The 14,401-nt window shown below is 36.6% G+C and overlaps 1 protein-coding gene across 10 annotated transcripts in view; it reads left to right on the top strand.

The window, feature by feature from the left end:
- Nucleotides 1-14,401, top strand: part of LOC140524823 (ankyrin repeat domain-containing protein 26-like) — a 90,712-nt gene that overhangs the window by 49,024 nt on the left and 27,287 nt on the right. For 9 of the 10 annotated variants that reach the window (XM_072639624.1, XM_072639625.1, XM_072639622.1 and 6 more), the window contains 6 exons: nt 4,961-5,221; nt 5,836-5,985; nt 7,935-8,171; nt 9,877-9,935; nt 11,909-11,999; nt 13,972-14,185. In XM_072639624.1, the coding sequence (XP_072495725.1) occupies nt 4,961-5,221; nt 5,836-5,985; nt 7,935-8,171; nt 9,877-9,935; nt 11,909-11,999; nt 13,972-14,185 (1,012 nt within the window). The remainder of the gene's footprint in view (nt 1-4,960; nt 5,222-5,835; nt 5,986-7,934; nt 8,172-9,876; nt 9,936-11,908; nt 12,000-13,971; nt 14,186-14,401) is intronic. The other variant, XM_072639628.1, reaches the window with a different exon arrangement.

Below are 14,401 nucleotides of genomic sequence, written 5' to 3'. Positions count from 1 at the left end.
TCCATCACGTCAGAGGACTTAACACTCTGACTTTCTTCCGGAATTATATTTTCAATGGGACTTCCTGGCATGGGAGCACCCCTTCCTACAACATTCCTTAATCACCCTTGTCCACGGGCCTGGTTAAAATGGAGTTCAACGACTCTAACAACTTGTTGTGTCAGTCAAGACAGCCACAATTTTGAACTCTAGAATCAAAATTAGAGCTGAGATCCAATCTCCATTGGGCTCGAGTGAGGGAAACACGCATTCTTCCCCCCCCCCCCACGGACACGTCCACGTCCACATGCACAGCATTCTAGTTAGTGCATTCAACCCTGAGGATTCCCCAATCACTGATGAGTGCCCACCTGCTTTATAGGGCGTCAAACATAAACAAGTGTTTAGCCAGAAATAACTTCCGGGTTTACTTTACATGATTCCTCTGTCTCATTGCACAGTCTAAAACATTCTAACGCTAGCGTTTATTTATTGTTTTTATTTTATAGTGTTGTTTTTTTTGTCCACCATTGGTGAAGAACACCATGCCATCAGAGAAATGATGACATGACTTCCACTTGACTTTGAAATGAGAGAGGGCTGATATGATTAGGTTTAGTGTGACAGCAATGTTTTAAACCTTAATCATGAGATCTCATATCTAATACCAAGGAATGAAAATTCTAAGTACAAAATCTGAGTAATTGCTTCCATGAAATTATATGAAATGGAATACATTTATCATAGAAGGGAATATGTTTGTAATACTGTCCTTACAACCTCCACAAATGATGATCATTGTGTTATATTCGCGTTTCAGTGTTTATGTTGGTTGTATTTCCATGGATTTGTTTGACCTGGGGCATATGGAGTTATGTCTTCCTAATCTTTGAAAGCTCTTTTTATCTGTTTAATCTTGTGAATTTCCTTTCATGAAATCATACTCTTGTCTATCTCTAAGGCAAGTGACAGTTGTACAGTGAATTTCACATTAACTGCTGGTGTGTTATCTGCATATCTTCCTGTTATATTTCTTGGCCTAATCAGAGTAGCTTAAAGAGTTGCTCAGTGATTCATATGTCATTTAGTTTGACTTCCTTTAGCAATACGATATCAAGGAAGACGACTTTTTTCCCACTTCTTTTGAGATGGTCCTTCCCAGTGGTTTCACGTATTAAGAGTTAGGATTTGTTCTCTCTCTCTTTGGAGATAATCAGATTCATTCTGTCATTTAAAAAGAAAAAAAAAAATAATCCCGGTACCGTCTTAGTCCTGATTCTTTGTCTCTGAAATTCTTTCAGGAATTCATGTGTCATGTAATGAGGTATATTTACAAAGTCCATTCTCTTGTAAATCTCTTTTCTCTTCTGGTGGGTATTTTCAGGAAACACAATAAGATCAATTTCAGTTTATTGAGTTTGTTATGAAGATGTCTTCCTTATAGCACCAGTTCATATCACACAATTTTTTTAGTGCTGGAGATTAGACGTGTAATCCTCTGGAATCTATTAACTTCCTTCACCAGAACAGGTTAGTACTTGCTTTCAAACTAAGGTTACTCTGAAACCAGAAGTGGCTTGTTAAGAGTCACACAGGCAATATCAAAATCACTGGTGAGACTCCACCTCAGGCCTTCCTTATTCCAGAGTAACATGTCCATCCACATTGCCTCTCAAACTGCATTCGTCTCTCTCTGATCTTCTGGCTCTGAAACGTTTGCTTATTGATTCCCTATGTCTATCAAATAAACGTAAACTGAAGAAAATAGGTAATAAACTTCATCTTTCAAATCTACTTACATGTTTCCTTACTAAAACGTGGGAATGTTTAGAAACTTTAGACAAGAGATTTCACAGCCTGATGCCTATAAATCATGGGAAAAGAGTAGGCATCAGTAAGTCCTAAAAGTACATAGTAGTATGTAACTTCATTGGAAATAGGAAGAGAGAGCAATCAAGGATCCCTTTGCTTTCAACAATATGGGGGAAGAGGGTATGAGGGCGTCAGTCTCTAATGAGAGATTTTTTATTTTTATTCATCCAGGTACATATTTCCCCTCCCCATGTTACCATACCCACTGCGTATGAAACTTCATTCGTCTCTCTATGATCCCCTCGCTCTGATACTATTGGTTATTGATTCCCTCCGTGTATTAGATAAGATGCAAACCGAAGATAATGTGTAACAAACTTCATCTTAAAATAAAATGACCTATCTGCTTAGTAAAAGTTGTTAATGTTCAGGCACTTGTAAATTTTGAAAAGAGATTCCACAGCCTCATGACAATCCATTATAACAAAGAGTAGGCATCAGGAAATCAGAAATATGGACAGTAGTATATGGTTGACCTGGGGCTAATCTTTGGAAGTTCTGTTAATCTTTTCATTCTTGTGAATTTCAGTCCACGCAATCATACTCTTGTCTACGTCTGAGGGAACTGATATTTTTACAGTGAATTTCACATGAACTGCTGGAGTGTTATATACATATCTTGCTGTCATGTTTCTTGGCCCAATCAGAGTAGCTTAGAGAGTTACTTAGTGATTCAGATCCCATTTACTTTGACTTCCCCTTCCAATATGGTACCAAGGAAGAGGACTTTTTTCCTACTTCTTTTGAGACAGCCCTTGCCAGTGGTTCACATATTAACAGTTAGTTTTTCTTCTCTCTCTCTTTTGAGATAATCAGACTGATTTTGTCGTTAAAAAAATCATCCTCGTCCTGCCTCACTATTGATTCCTTGTCTCTGAATTTAATTCAGATGTTCATGTGTCTTGAAATGAGTTAAGTTTAGAAATTCCGTTCTCTTGGAAATCACTTTTATAAACTGGTGGTTAATTTGCCGAAACATAATCAGATCAATTTCAGTTTAATGATTTTGTTGTGCAGATTTCTTCCCTATGATACAAGTCCATGTCATACAATCCTTTTTGGTGCTCGAGATTAGACGTGTAATCCACTGGGATCAATTAACTCCTTTGAGCAGGGCAGATTATTACTTTCTGTGAAAGTAAGTTTTCATTGAACTGACACAGGCAATAATACAATCACAGGAGAGATTCCAACTCAGGCGTTCCTCAATACGGAGTCAGATCTCCATCCACACTGCATCTCAAACTTCATTTGTGTCTCTGATCCCCTGGCTCTGAAACCTTTGGTTGTTGATTTCCTGTGTCTATCAAATAAAATGCAAACTGAAGAAAATATGTAATAAAATCCATCTTTCAAAAGACATTTCATATCTCCTTTCTAAAGCCTGTGAATTTTCAGACACTTTTAACTATGGAAAAGATATTACATAGCCTGATGACAGTACATAGTGACCAAAGAGTAGCCATCAAGAAATCATAAACTTGCAGAGTATTACGTGGCTTCATTGGAACCAGAAAGAGAAAGAAACCCCATAGGAACACTTGCCCTTTGGCAGTTCTTCATAAAATAGCTTCTTTGGCTGGCGTAAATTTTGCATTCAACATGACCAGCTTAAATGGAGTTGGGGAGTTTGAATGCTTGGCAGTTCAATTCCGAGTAAGGACCACAGCATCTGAAACCTTATCTTATCTTGCTAGATGATCTTCAGTACCTTAATAAAAAAATTTAGATGGAAGCGATTCAGTTCCCTGGCATGACACTGGTAAACTCTCCAGGTTTCGGTAGCACACCAAAATCCATTACCTCTTCTCTTCCATAAGTTCCTTTGAAGCCTCCAAGTACTGAGCTAGTACTGCCTCCCCAGCAATGAGCTTGTTCTACCAATACGTGTATCAACCTCCTGAGCAAGGCTATCCTGCTGTGTAAGTTGCAGCAAAAGGAAGACGGAGAAAAACGCTATCAAATTTAGCAGTGAAGATACCATTGATAATCTGGGAGTCAGCAGTTTCAGTAGAGTCTTAGCCCCATACCAAGATAAAAGTGTGTGTGGAGAGAATATAAATAGCTCTATCATTGAGAGAGTATAAAAGAGGAAAGATATTGGATAATAATACCTTGAAGGGATACCACCATTGAATGAAGGATCAGAGAAAGTTTAAAGCCACAGAAAGTAAATATTGATTCTGTCTTCTGCTGCTTCTTTCACTTTCCTAAAGCACTGTCTTTTAGTTACAATTTTTAAGCCTAGTATAGAAGTAGTCTTGTCATGTTTTTGAAAGGAATGCTTAAACTCTATAAGCTCTTATTTTCATACTAAATTGATATGGAGTATTGAAAGTTTAAAGATTAATTCATAAAAGTTAGATCATTCTATAAAAAGCTAAATTCTCATGTAATTAAAGTAGTTCAAATGTTACAAAATTGTATCAACTATATAGAAAGCAAATGAAAGTTCGTTACAAAAAATAAAGTAAATGAAAAAATGCTAATTGTGAGTATTTTCTATGGCAAAATATTTGACCATTGTGGAAAGAGAGCTCGCCTCAAAGACACAGAGACATGGCTTCAAGTGTCATCTCTGACACATCCTTGCTAAGCCATTCCTGGGCAAATTGTTTAACCTCTATGTTCTCTTCGACACTGTGAAAGACTGTAAGTTGCACAGAAGTTGGCCACCTTCATTACTCAAGGGGAATTTCCTCAACTGAGAATTCTCTGTAAATGAAGCACAGGTTGAACATAATTGGTTGAAAATCTATTTCCTAACTCTAAGGACTTTGAGAAGTCAAATGTGCATGTTATTTTTAGAAAGTTATCCCAAAAGTAAAGCCTTTCCTCAAACATCTGGCTAAGAAATTCTTTGGGACTACTCATAGAGATAAATGTTCATGAGGAAGTAAGAGATGGATTTCCAAGAAAGAGACGATAGGCTGAAAAAGAGAAAGAAACCATTATCGGTTACACATGAGACAAAATAGATAATGTGTAAATTAAGAAGATCAAGTCATAAAGCTCGGTAGTAATTTGAGTGACATCCCATGATAAATTTAAGTAATATGTCAGGTGGATAAAACTGATGTACCATTCAATTCCACTATTTCCTTTTCAGATGCATCTCCCATTAATTGTGGGAAAAAGAACAGTTACAGAAATCCTAAAGACTTCACTGATAATTTGAATCATCCTTTCCAGTCACTGCCAGTGACCAAAAGTCTGTCAGGATCCACACGCTCTAGAATGAGTCCTGTCCAAGATAATGAATCACCTGGAGCTGGAAGTGGCTCTAAGCATGCGTACAAGGCTGTGAATCCAGAAGCAGAAGCAGTCCTTCAAAATGACGGTGAACCACAGCTCCCTCGAAAAATGGAAGGTAAAGATGCTAATGAAGAAGGCTGTGCAGTTAACATTATGAAGTTTCCATGGGTCAATTTCTTCCAGAAATTCTTACGTTCCAATCTTTATTACAAGAGACAAGAGAAAATAAATGAAAAAGTCATGCAATGACCAAATTCATTTCTTTTTTCTCCTCTCATGCAGCCTAGAATCAAGCAGGTGTTTTCTGAGCAGGTATATTTATTTTCTCCTTTAATCACTGTAACATATTCCACAAGCCCTGAAAGACAGTAACTTGGACCATTGTAATAAATTAGTCTCCTCTGGGATAACTGTGATTTGCTACTTCCCTTTCTAAATGTTTAACAAGTTAAACAATTCGGGTTATATGAATTCCCGTTCACACACAATGGCCATATAGGCGTGGTTTTGCTCTCATTTTGAACTCTTTAGAGGTATCTTCCTCAAGCTGGAATTTAATCAATTTACCTTTTCTAAGATGTGAAATGACCCAGTTAGTTGATTATAAGAGTGATAAATACAAGCGTACAGGATGACTGCTTGCATAACTTCATTGTTGATTTGGTTTGATAGGGGGACACGTCAGAGGGCTTAATATTCTGACTTTATTCTAGTCTGATTTCTTCAAAGGGAGTTGCTGGCCATGGGAGAGCTGCTTGCTACAACATTCCCTAATCACCCTTATCGCAGGGCCTGGCGAAAATGGGGGCAACGGACCCTATATCTTGCTGTGCCAGTCCAGACAGCCACAGCTTTTGAACTCCCGTATCCAAATCAGAGGTGAGATCAAAGTCTCACTGGGGCTCGCATGAGCCAAACACATATTCTTTCTCCCTACACACATACACGCAGAGCTTTCTACTTTGTGCATTTAACCCTAAGGATCTCCCTATTGCCAGATTTAAACTATATTTCTCTTTTTGAGGAGTTCTGAAAGAACAATGACTCTTGGGTCTACTTTAGTAAACTTGGGAAGGATTGCATATCCATGCATGTAGTAATGTGTGCTCGGTAACATCAACTCATATTCTTCATAACAAGTATCCATTTCAAAGCAACCAACAAATCGATATAATGGCACATAATTGTCAGGAAGACTGATAAAATGCAGGAATTTGTCCTCGAGCTTACACCACACAAAGTTTCTGAAGGAAGAGAGAGTTCTCTTTAAATCCCTTTTCTATTTAGGTGGTTACTTTCAGGAGCCACCATGAGCTCAATTTCAGTTAAATGAGTTTGGTATACATGTGTCTTCCATGCTATAGCAGTCCATGGCACATGTTTGTTTTTGTTTGTGAGACTAGGCTTGTAATTCCATTGAGAAGAACTAACTTCCTTGACCAGGACAAGTTAGTACCTTCTGTGAAACTAAGGGTCTCAGACAATGGGCTGGAGCACTGACAAGGTAGATGGTGTGCTAATAATCACACAGGCAACATCAAAATCACAGGTGGGACTCAAGCTCAGGACTTCCTCATTCTGGAGTCAGATCTTCATCCACACTGTCTCTCAAACTTCATTCGTCTCCCTCTGATCCCCTGGCTCTGAAACCTTTGGTTATTCATTCCCTCTGTCTACCAGAGAAAATGCAAACTGAAGAAAATATGTAATCAACCTCATCTTAAGCCTCATAGCCAGAAAAAAAGTGTGCTGAGTGGATATAAATAACTCTATTATTTAGAGAGTGAAACGGAGGAGAGATAGTGGGCAATAATAACTTGAAGGGATGCCGTGGTTAAATGAAGGATGAGAGAAATTTTAAAGACCCAGAAATTAAATGTTGATTCTGTGTCCTTGTGTTGCGGTTACTTTCCTACATCATTGTCCTTTAGTTGCCCTTTTTGAGTCTAGTATAGAAGTAATCTTGTTATATTTTAAAAGGGAGTGTTTAAACTCTATAAACTGTTATTTTCATGGTAAATTTATTGTGGATGTTAAAATTCAAATGATTAATCTTTAAGAAGTTAGATGGTTCAAAAAAAAAGCTATCTTCCCATTTAATTAATGTAGTTCACATGTTACAAAATCGTTGCGACTATACACAGATCAAATGGGAGTTCGCCAAAAAAAGAAAGGAAGTGAACGGATCCTAATTGTGAGCATGTCTTGTGCAAAAGTACTTCAACATGGTGCATAACGTGCTGGCCTGGAAGCCACAACGAAATGGTTTCAAATGTCATCGCTGACACATCCCGGCTAGGTGATCCTGGGCAAATTTTTTAACCTCTATATTCTCAAGGAAACTCTCTAAGACTATAAGCTGTAGAGAAAGTGCCAGTCTCCATTGTTCAAGGGGAGTTTCCTCACCTGAGAGTTCTTTGCAAATAACATGCTGGGTAAAATTCATAGGTTCAGGGTCTGTTTTCTAATCCTAAGTAGTGAAAGTCAAATGTGAATGTTAATTTTAAAAGTTTCTCCCAAAAGAAAAGCCTTGGCTGAAGCCTTTCCTTCTTAAGAAATTGTTTGACACTACACATGGAGACAAATCTTGATGAGGGAGTAAGAACTGGTAATCCCAAAAAGAGAGGGTAGGATAAAAAACAAGAAAAGAAACCGTTCTTGATATTGGTTATTCCACGCATGACATAGATAAAATACATGATGCATAAATTAACAAAATCAAGTCATAAAGTTAGGTAGTAATTTGAGTGACATCCCATGATAAATTTAAGTAATATGCCAGGTGGATAAAAGTGATGTTCTATTTAACTCCACTATTTCCTTGTCAGATGCATCTGCCACTAGTTGTCGGAAAAAGGACAGTTACAGACATCCTAAGGATTTGATTCTTAACTTGAATCATCCCTACCAGTCACTGCCAGTGACCAAAAACTGGTCAGGATCCGCAGACTTTAGACTGAGTCCTATCCTGAAAGATGAAGCAGCTGGAGCTGGAAGTGTGATTGCAGGAGCAAAGCAAGTCCCTCAGAAGCAGGGTGAACCACCGCCCCCTGTAATAATAGAAGGTAGACAAGCTCATGCAGAATCTTGCACAGTTGACACTGTGAATTTTTCATGTGTCGATCATTTTCTCAAATTGTTGCATTCCAATCGTTATTGGAAGACGTAAGCAAAATAAGTGATGAAGTCATGCGATGACAAAATTCATTTCTTGTTTCTCCTCTCATGCAGCTTATAATGTGGCAGGTGTCTTTTGAACAGCTATTTTTATTTTCTCCTTTAATCAGTGTAACATAATCCAGCTACACTGAAAGGCAGTAGCCTAGACCTTTGTGAAAAATTAGTCTTCTCTGGGATAGCTGTGATTTGCTACTTTATTTTTTAAAATGTCAAATAGTAAATGACCTAGTTAGTTGCTGGTTTGTATTACTATTATTAGATGCTGCATAAATTAAGAAATTGGTCTCATATTCAGGCTTCAATGATTATTTTGATTTTGTTTCTATGGATTTGATGTACTGTGACATATACAGTTATTTCTTCCTATTCTTTTAAAGTTCTGTATGTATGTTCAGGTCTGGAATTTTCTCTCCATGTAATCGTCCTCTGTCTTGCTCTGAGGAACCTGAAAGTTGTACAGTGACTTTCAAATTCACTGCTGGAGTATTATCTGCATGTCTTCCTTCCAAGATTTTGGCTTGCTGAGAAAAGCTTATTGAGTTACTTCATGATACAGATCTCATGGACTTTTACTTCGCTAGGCAACATGGCATTAAGGAAGAAGTCTTGTTTTTCCATTCTTTTGCAATGATCCTAGCCAGTGGTTTCACATATTAAGATTTAGGTTTTGTGCTCTGTCTCTTGAAATAACCAAACGGATTTGTCAATTTTCATTTATTTATTTTGTCCTCTCACTGACTATGTCATGATTCTTTGTCTCTGAACTTAACTCAGAAATTTATCAGTCCTGTAATGAGTTATATTTAGAAATCTACTTGTGTTGTGGATCATTTTTCTATTCTTGTTGCAAGGTGATCTTCTAGCCTTAACGGAGGCATGTGGACACCACGGAATCTGATCAAGTATCTTTATACCACCAAGCTATCCTTCCAGGATGTCTGGCTTATTATCTAAAGAAATCAGATCCTCTGTCTCTGACCCTGCAGGCAGACTCAAGCAATGAATATTTCTTAGTCACAAGAGAGAAGGAAGTGGTTGTTGCTAATGGTTCCTTCCCAATTTCCAACGTGACTCACATTGTCCTGATTCCCAGGATGCTGTATACTCATTGTTTTCCCACCTATCCGTCCCCGTTCTTTGTTCTCTTATATTTCCCCAAATTCCATGGAGGGCAGTAATCCTATCTTGGATTTGTTGTCTTTGGTTAGTGAGAAATACAAGTGACCCAGTTAATTGATAACTGCTGGCCTAACTAGTAGATTGATCACGTATGATCACTGTCTCTTGGTTTACCTTGAATTTTGAATTATAAAGGTTTCATCTAGATTAACCACATAAATCTATCCTCACACATCTTGGGATTTGGTCTGAAAAGACTGTCCCACTAGAAATGTAAATTGTTTCATTAGACTGCAAATACAATATAATTTGATGAATGCATAATTAGTATGAATTTCTGTTATTTATTCCTTATTTTAAAAGAGATTAAAATAGGTAAATTATATATGGGATTTTATTTATGTAAGAAAATAATTCTGAATAATATAAATTGTTACTTAAATATTCATATCAATTTTACATGACATTTAGAATTTAAAGGATCATCAGAGGAATGCTCAGAAAGTTTTGATAAAAGTGACCTGCAACAGGTATGTAAAAATGACATTCAAATTTCTGATATTTTACTTTACTAAAGCTGCTTTTCATGCTAGTGTTACTGAAAGTTTTTCAGGACTTAGTTTGCTTTTAAATGCATTTAAATTGGTTTAAAACATAATGCATTTTTCACTGAACACATAGGACTTCTTTTTTGCATAATAAGGTATAGGAATCTTTCGTCTGAAAACGGATACTTTTAAAAACAGTCTCTTAGTGAAATGTGTCCATGGTGAATGCTAGAAACCTAATGATATTGCTGGATTTTCCTTCATTTCCCACATGTATAAAATGAAGACCATTTATAAGTGGAAAGAAATGTTATGATTATGATAATTTTTATAAGCTAAATCATTTAGCTTCCAATTAGTTAGGTGGCATAGTAGAGGGAGTCAAGAAGACCTGAGTTTGGCCAACTGTGAGTTCTTATCTGAGAAGCTGGCATCCGTGGGTTTATGAAACAGGAGACTGCTAGATTCATAGACTGCTGTGTCTTGAGGACCTAACACTATGAAGTGCCAAATGGATAATTTTGATTACATTGAACTGAAAATTTTTGCACAAACAAATGCAATGCAACTAAGATTAGGAGGGAAGCAGAAAAATGGGAAAGAATTTTTGCAACTAGTGTCTGTGATAAAGGTCTCATTTCTAAAGTGTATAGAGAACTGAGTCAAATGTACAGCAACACAAGTCATTCCTCAATTGACGAAAGATCAAAGGATATGAACAGGTAGATTTCAGAGAAAGAAGTTAAAGCTACCAATGGTCACATGAAAAAATGTTCTAAATCCCTATTGATTAGAGAGATGCAAATCAAAACAGCTCTGAGATATCACAGCACACCTAACATGACAAATAGGGTGATGATAAAAGTTGGAGAAGATGTGGGAGAGTTGGAGGACTAATTCTTTGTTGGGGGAGCTGTGAACTGATCCAACCATTCTGAAGAGCAATTTGAAACTACGCCCAAAGGGTTACAAAAATGTGCATACTCTTTGACCCAGCAATACCGCTTCTAGCACTGTATGCCCAAGAGATCATAGAAATGGGAAAGGGTCCCACATGTGCAAAGATCTTTATAGCAGTGCTCTTTGTGGTGGCCAAAACCTGGAAATCAAGGGGATGCCCATCAATTGGGGAATGGTTGAATAAATTGTGGTATATCAATGTAATCGAAGACTATTGTGCTATAAGAAATGATGAACAGGAAGACTTCAGAGAGGCATGGAAAGACTTATATGAACTGCTACTGAGTGAAAGGAGCAGAACCAGGAGAACTTTGTACACAGCAACCACCACAGTGTGTGAGGATTTTTTCTGGTAGACTTAGAACTTCATTGCAATGAAAGGACATAAAAAATTCCCAATGGTCTCTTAAGGCGAAATGCCTTCCACATCCAGACAAGGAACTATGGAATTTGTATGCAGAATGCAGGCGATCATTTCCTTTTGTATTAAATTTTGGTTTGTTTTATGATTACTTCCAATCATTTTAATTCTTCCATGCAACATGACTAAGGTGAAAATGTATTTAATAAAAATGTATTAAGAATGTAATAAGAATGTATTAATGCATTATACATTTTAAGAATGTGCAGAACCTACATAAAATTGTAAGCCATCTCAGGGAGGGAGGTGGGAGTTAGGGCAGAGGGGTGAGCGGGAGGGGAAAAATCAAAGATATATGGAAGTGGATGTAGAACACTGAAAACAAACCAAAAAAGACCTGAATTTGAATCTATCCGTGGGCTCCTAGCTTTGTATGTCTAGTAGGATGCTGGACAAGCCACATAACTTTTGTAAAATCATTATCAGTTATGCTTGTGTCACAAAATGGTTGTGAGGATGGCATGAGATAATGTATATAAAGTGTTGTGAAAACCTTAAAGTGCCACACAAATATTAGCCGTTATTATTATTTTAAAATTTGCGTTATTTTACCCTGCTGTTATATATTTTACAGGACAAAGTACAGAGAGATGCAAATGATCATGATGACCTCATTCAGTCATCTGACACAGCTCCAGAGGATTACGATTTACCTCCCCTAAACTGTAAGAATGTTTTCATATTGATTGAACAACTTAGTGCCGATTGTAAAAGTAAGAACGTTTTGAAATTTTCTGACAGAATAACAGTGTTAAACAGAAATCAGAGATGTCTGACTCATAGTAAAGTGGAAGTGAGCCTAATCTCTGGCAGACCGTGGCCAAAGTGAAAGGAATTATGTTGACTGCAGACTAGTAAATTTCTCAGCCACCTTCTATTTGTTTCAGTTCAAAAGGAATTACTAAGTACCTACTGTGTGGGAAACATACAAAGTTTGGATAAGTTTTCTCATTGAGTTTGCAATTTAATAGGGGATATAACCTACATAGACAACTCAAATATTAAAATATATATGTGTTGGAGGAATACAGTCATATTACTACATGAGGGTCAGTGTAGAAAGAACATTTACTATTAAGAATAAATAACCTATGTGTGAACGTACCATCTGTGTTGAGATTTAAAGGACTGGTGTGAACTCAGTCAGTATAGAACATGAAAGTATAGGGGGATGAAATGAACATTCCAGGCATGGAAACTTTTAGTAAAAAGCCAGGAAATGACAGTGAAAAATCCAGTTTTACTGGACAATATATAGCAGTAAGAAATAAAAGGGAAAGGTAGATAATGGAGAGGGCCTAGATTTTGTCTATAGACAAATCTCTCAAACTGGGAGCTTCAGTTTCTTCACCTATTAAATGCTATATATTACAGGATTGTTGTGGGGGGATATATTTTGTAAGGCTCTACGTGCTGTATTATATAATATGTGTTATTAATATTGCATGCTAGGATACGATATGTGAATATGATTTGCTTGGTTGGTAATAGAAGAACCATTTGAAGAGAATGACATGACTAGATGTATAAAGGTAACAGGCAGTGAGCTCTTTCATGGAAAAAACAATCAAAATATTAAAATCTTTCACAAAATGGGCCAAAGTATCAACAGTCTTGCAAATGTTCTGCCTCGTTGTAATAATTCTTCAGTCAGCATGGCATATAGGACACTGTACTGGACACAACACCATGAGTAGCTAGGTTCAGATTCTGCCTTATACACCTACTAATTCTGTGAACCTTAACAAGCACTTCTCTGTGCCTCAGTTTCTTCCTTTGCTTTGAATCTTTGAGCTTATCATTTCCTTTACTGTCAGCTTCACTTCGTGCTCCAATAAGTGTGTCTACCTCTAGCAACTGTGTTAGCTCTCATTGCTTCAACTCTGTTAAACACTATATATGAAGACTTCAAAATTACCAAGGGAAACCCAATAACAAACTCTGTTGAATCTGTCACTTGATACATTTCTAACTCCGGATTAGGTCTAAATTGGGTGACATATCTCTCTGAAAAATAAAGGGACAGCAGCTATTTTACAAAATGCTCAGAAGATTTTTTCACTTTCCTCTGGTGTTTCAGCTATATTTTCTTTAAAGTTACCAGAAGTCTGACCAATGAATAAATGAGGACAGATGTTATTGTATGCATGTTACATACTTATTCATGCTATAAGTCTCTAAAGAAGAAGCAGTGTTTATAGACAACGATTTAAAGTAAAATATTTATTCTACTTATAAAATAATTCAGTATATTTGTAATGCATAGATATTAAGTATATGACGCATTTTATTAATCTTATTTGTCCACACAGAGTACACACCCGAATATTTACTTCTCACATATACTTCTCCCATATTGTGAAAAATCAGGAACTCTCAAGTGTTTTTTTTTTTTTGATAAAGTAATGGGTAACTTAGAGATTTTTCTTAATTGTCCACAGTGCCCACAGGGAAGTAGGCTATTTTCATATTCAATGTAAATCTTGTGACAAAGTAGTGTTTTACTATAATCGTAGGATTTATATGGATAGATATTATTTTGTAATTCCCAGAGCATTTGAATTCTAAATGTACTGCTAGTCTTCAGCAGATTTTAAAATACTCAATTTGTATTGACTTGTATTTTTCTCTGCATAGATCCTACTATATATTTGAAAATTAAGGATGAAGTTCTAAGATATGATCAATCAGTCGATCGTAAAAAATCACATTGTACACTACTCGCCAGAAAAGTTAAGAATTTGGAAAACATGATTAGTGGAATGCAGAAGGAAACGTCAGAAACAATAGAAATGAAATCCCAGTTGGAGCATCAAAAAGCAGAATGCAACAGAGAACTCTGTAGCATCAGGTATGAAACTCAAGATTTTCGATAAAGGCTTGGAAGCATTTCTTTTAACGTTGAAGAAATGTGACAGCGAATTTGAAGTTGGAAGGGAAAAACAATGTTATGAATAAGCCCTACTTATTCCTTGTTACTCCATGGACATCTATGAGTTAAATTTTTAGTGAATTATCAAAACGATAGCACATTTCCTTGCAATTTATTTTTTTTTCAAAATGAGGT

This window comes from Notamacropus eugenii, chromosome 2 (genome assembly GCF_028372415.1).
Source record: "Notamacropus eugenii isolate mMacEug1 chromosome 2, mMacEug1.pri_v2, whole genome shotgun sequence".
Classification (NCBI taxonomy): Eukaryota; Metazoa; Chordata; class Mammalia; order Diprotodontia; family Macropodidae; genus Notamacropus; species Notamacropus eugenii.
This window is presented reverse-complemented; position numbering and strand designations above follow the sequence as displayed.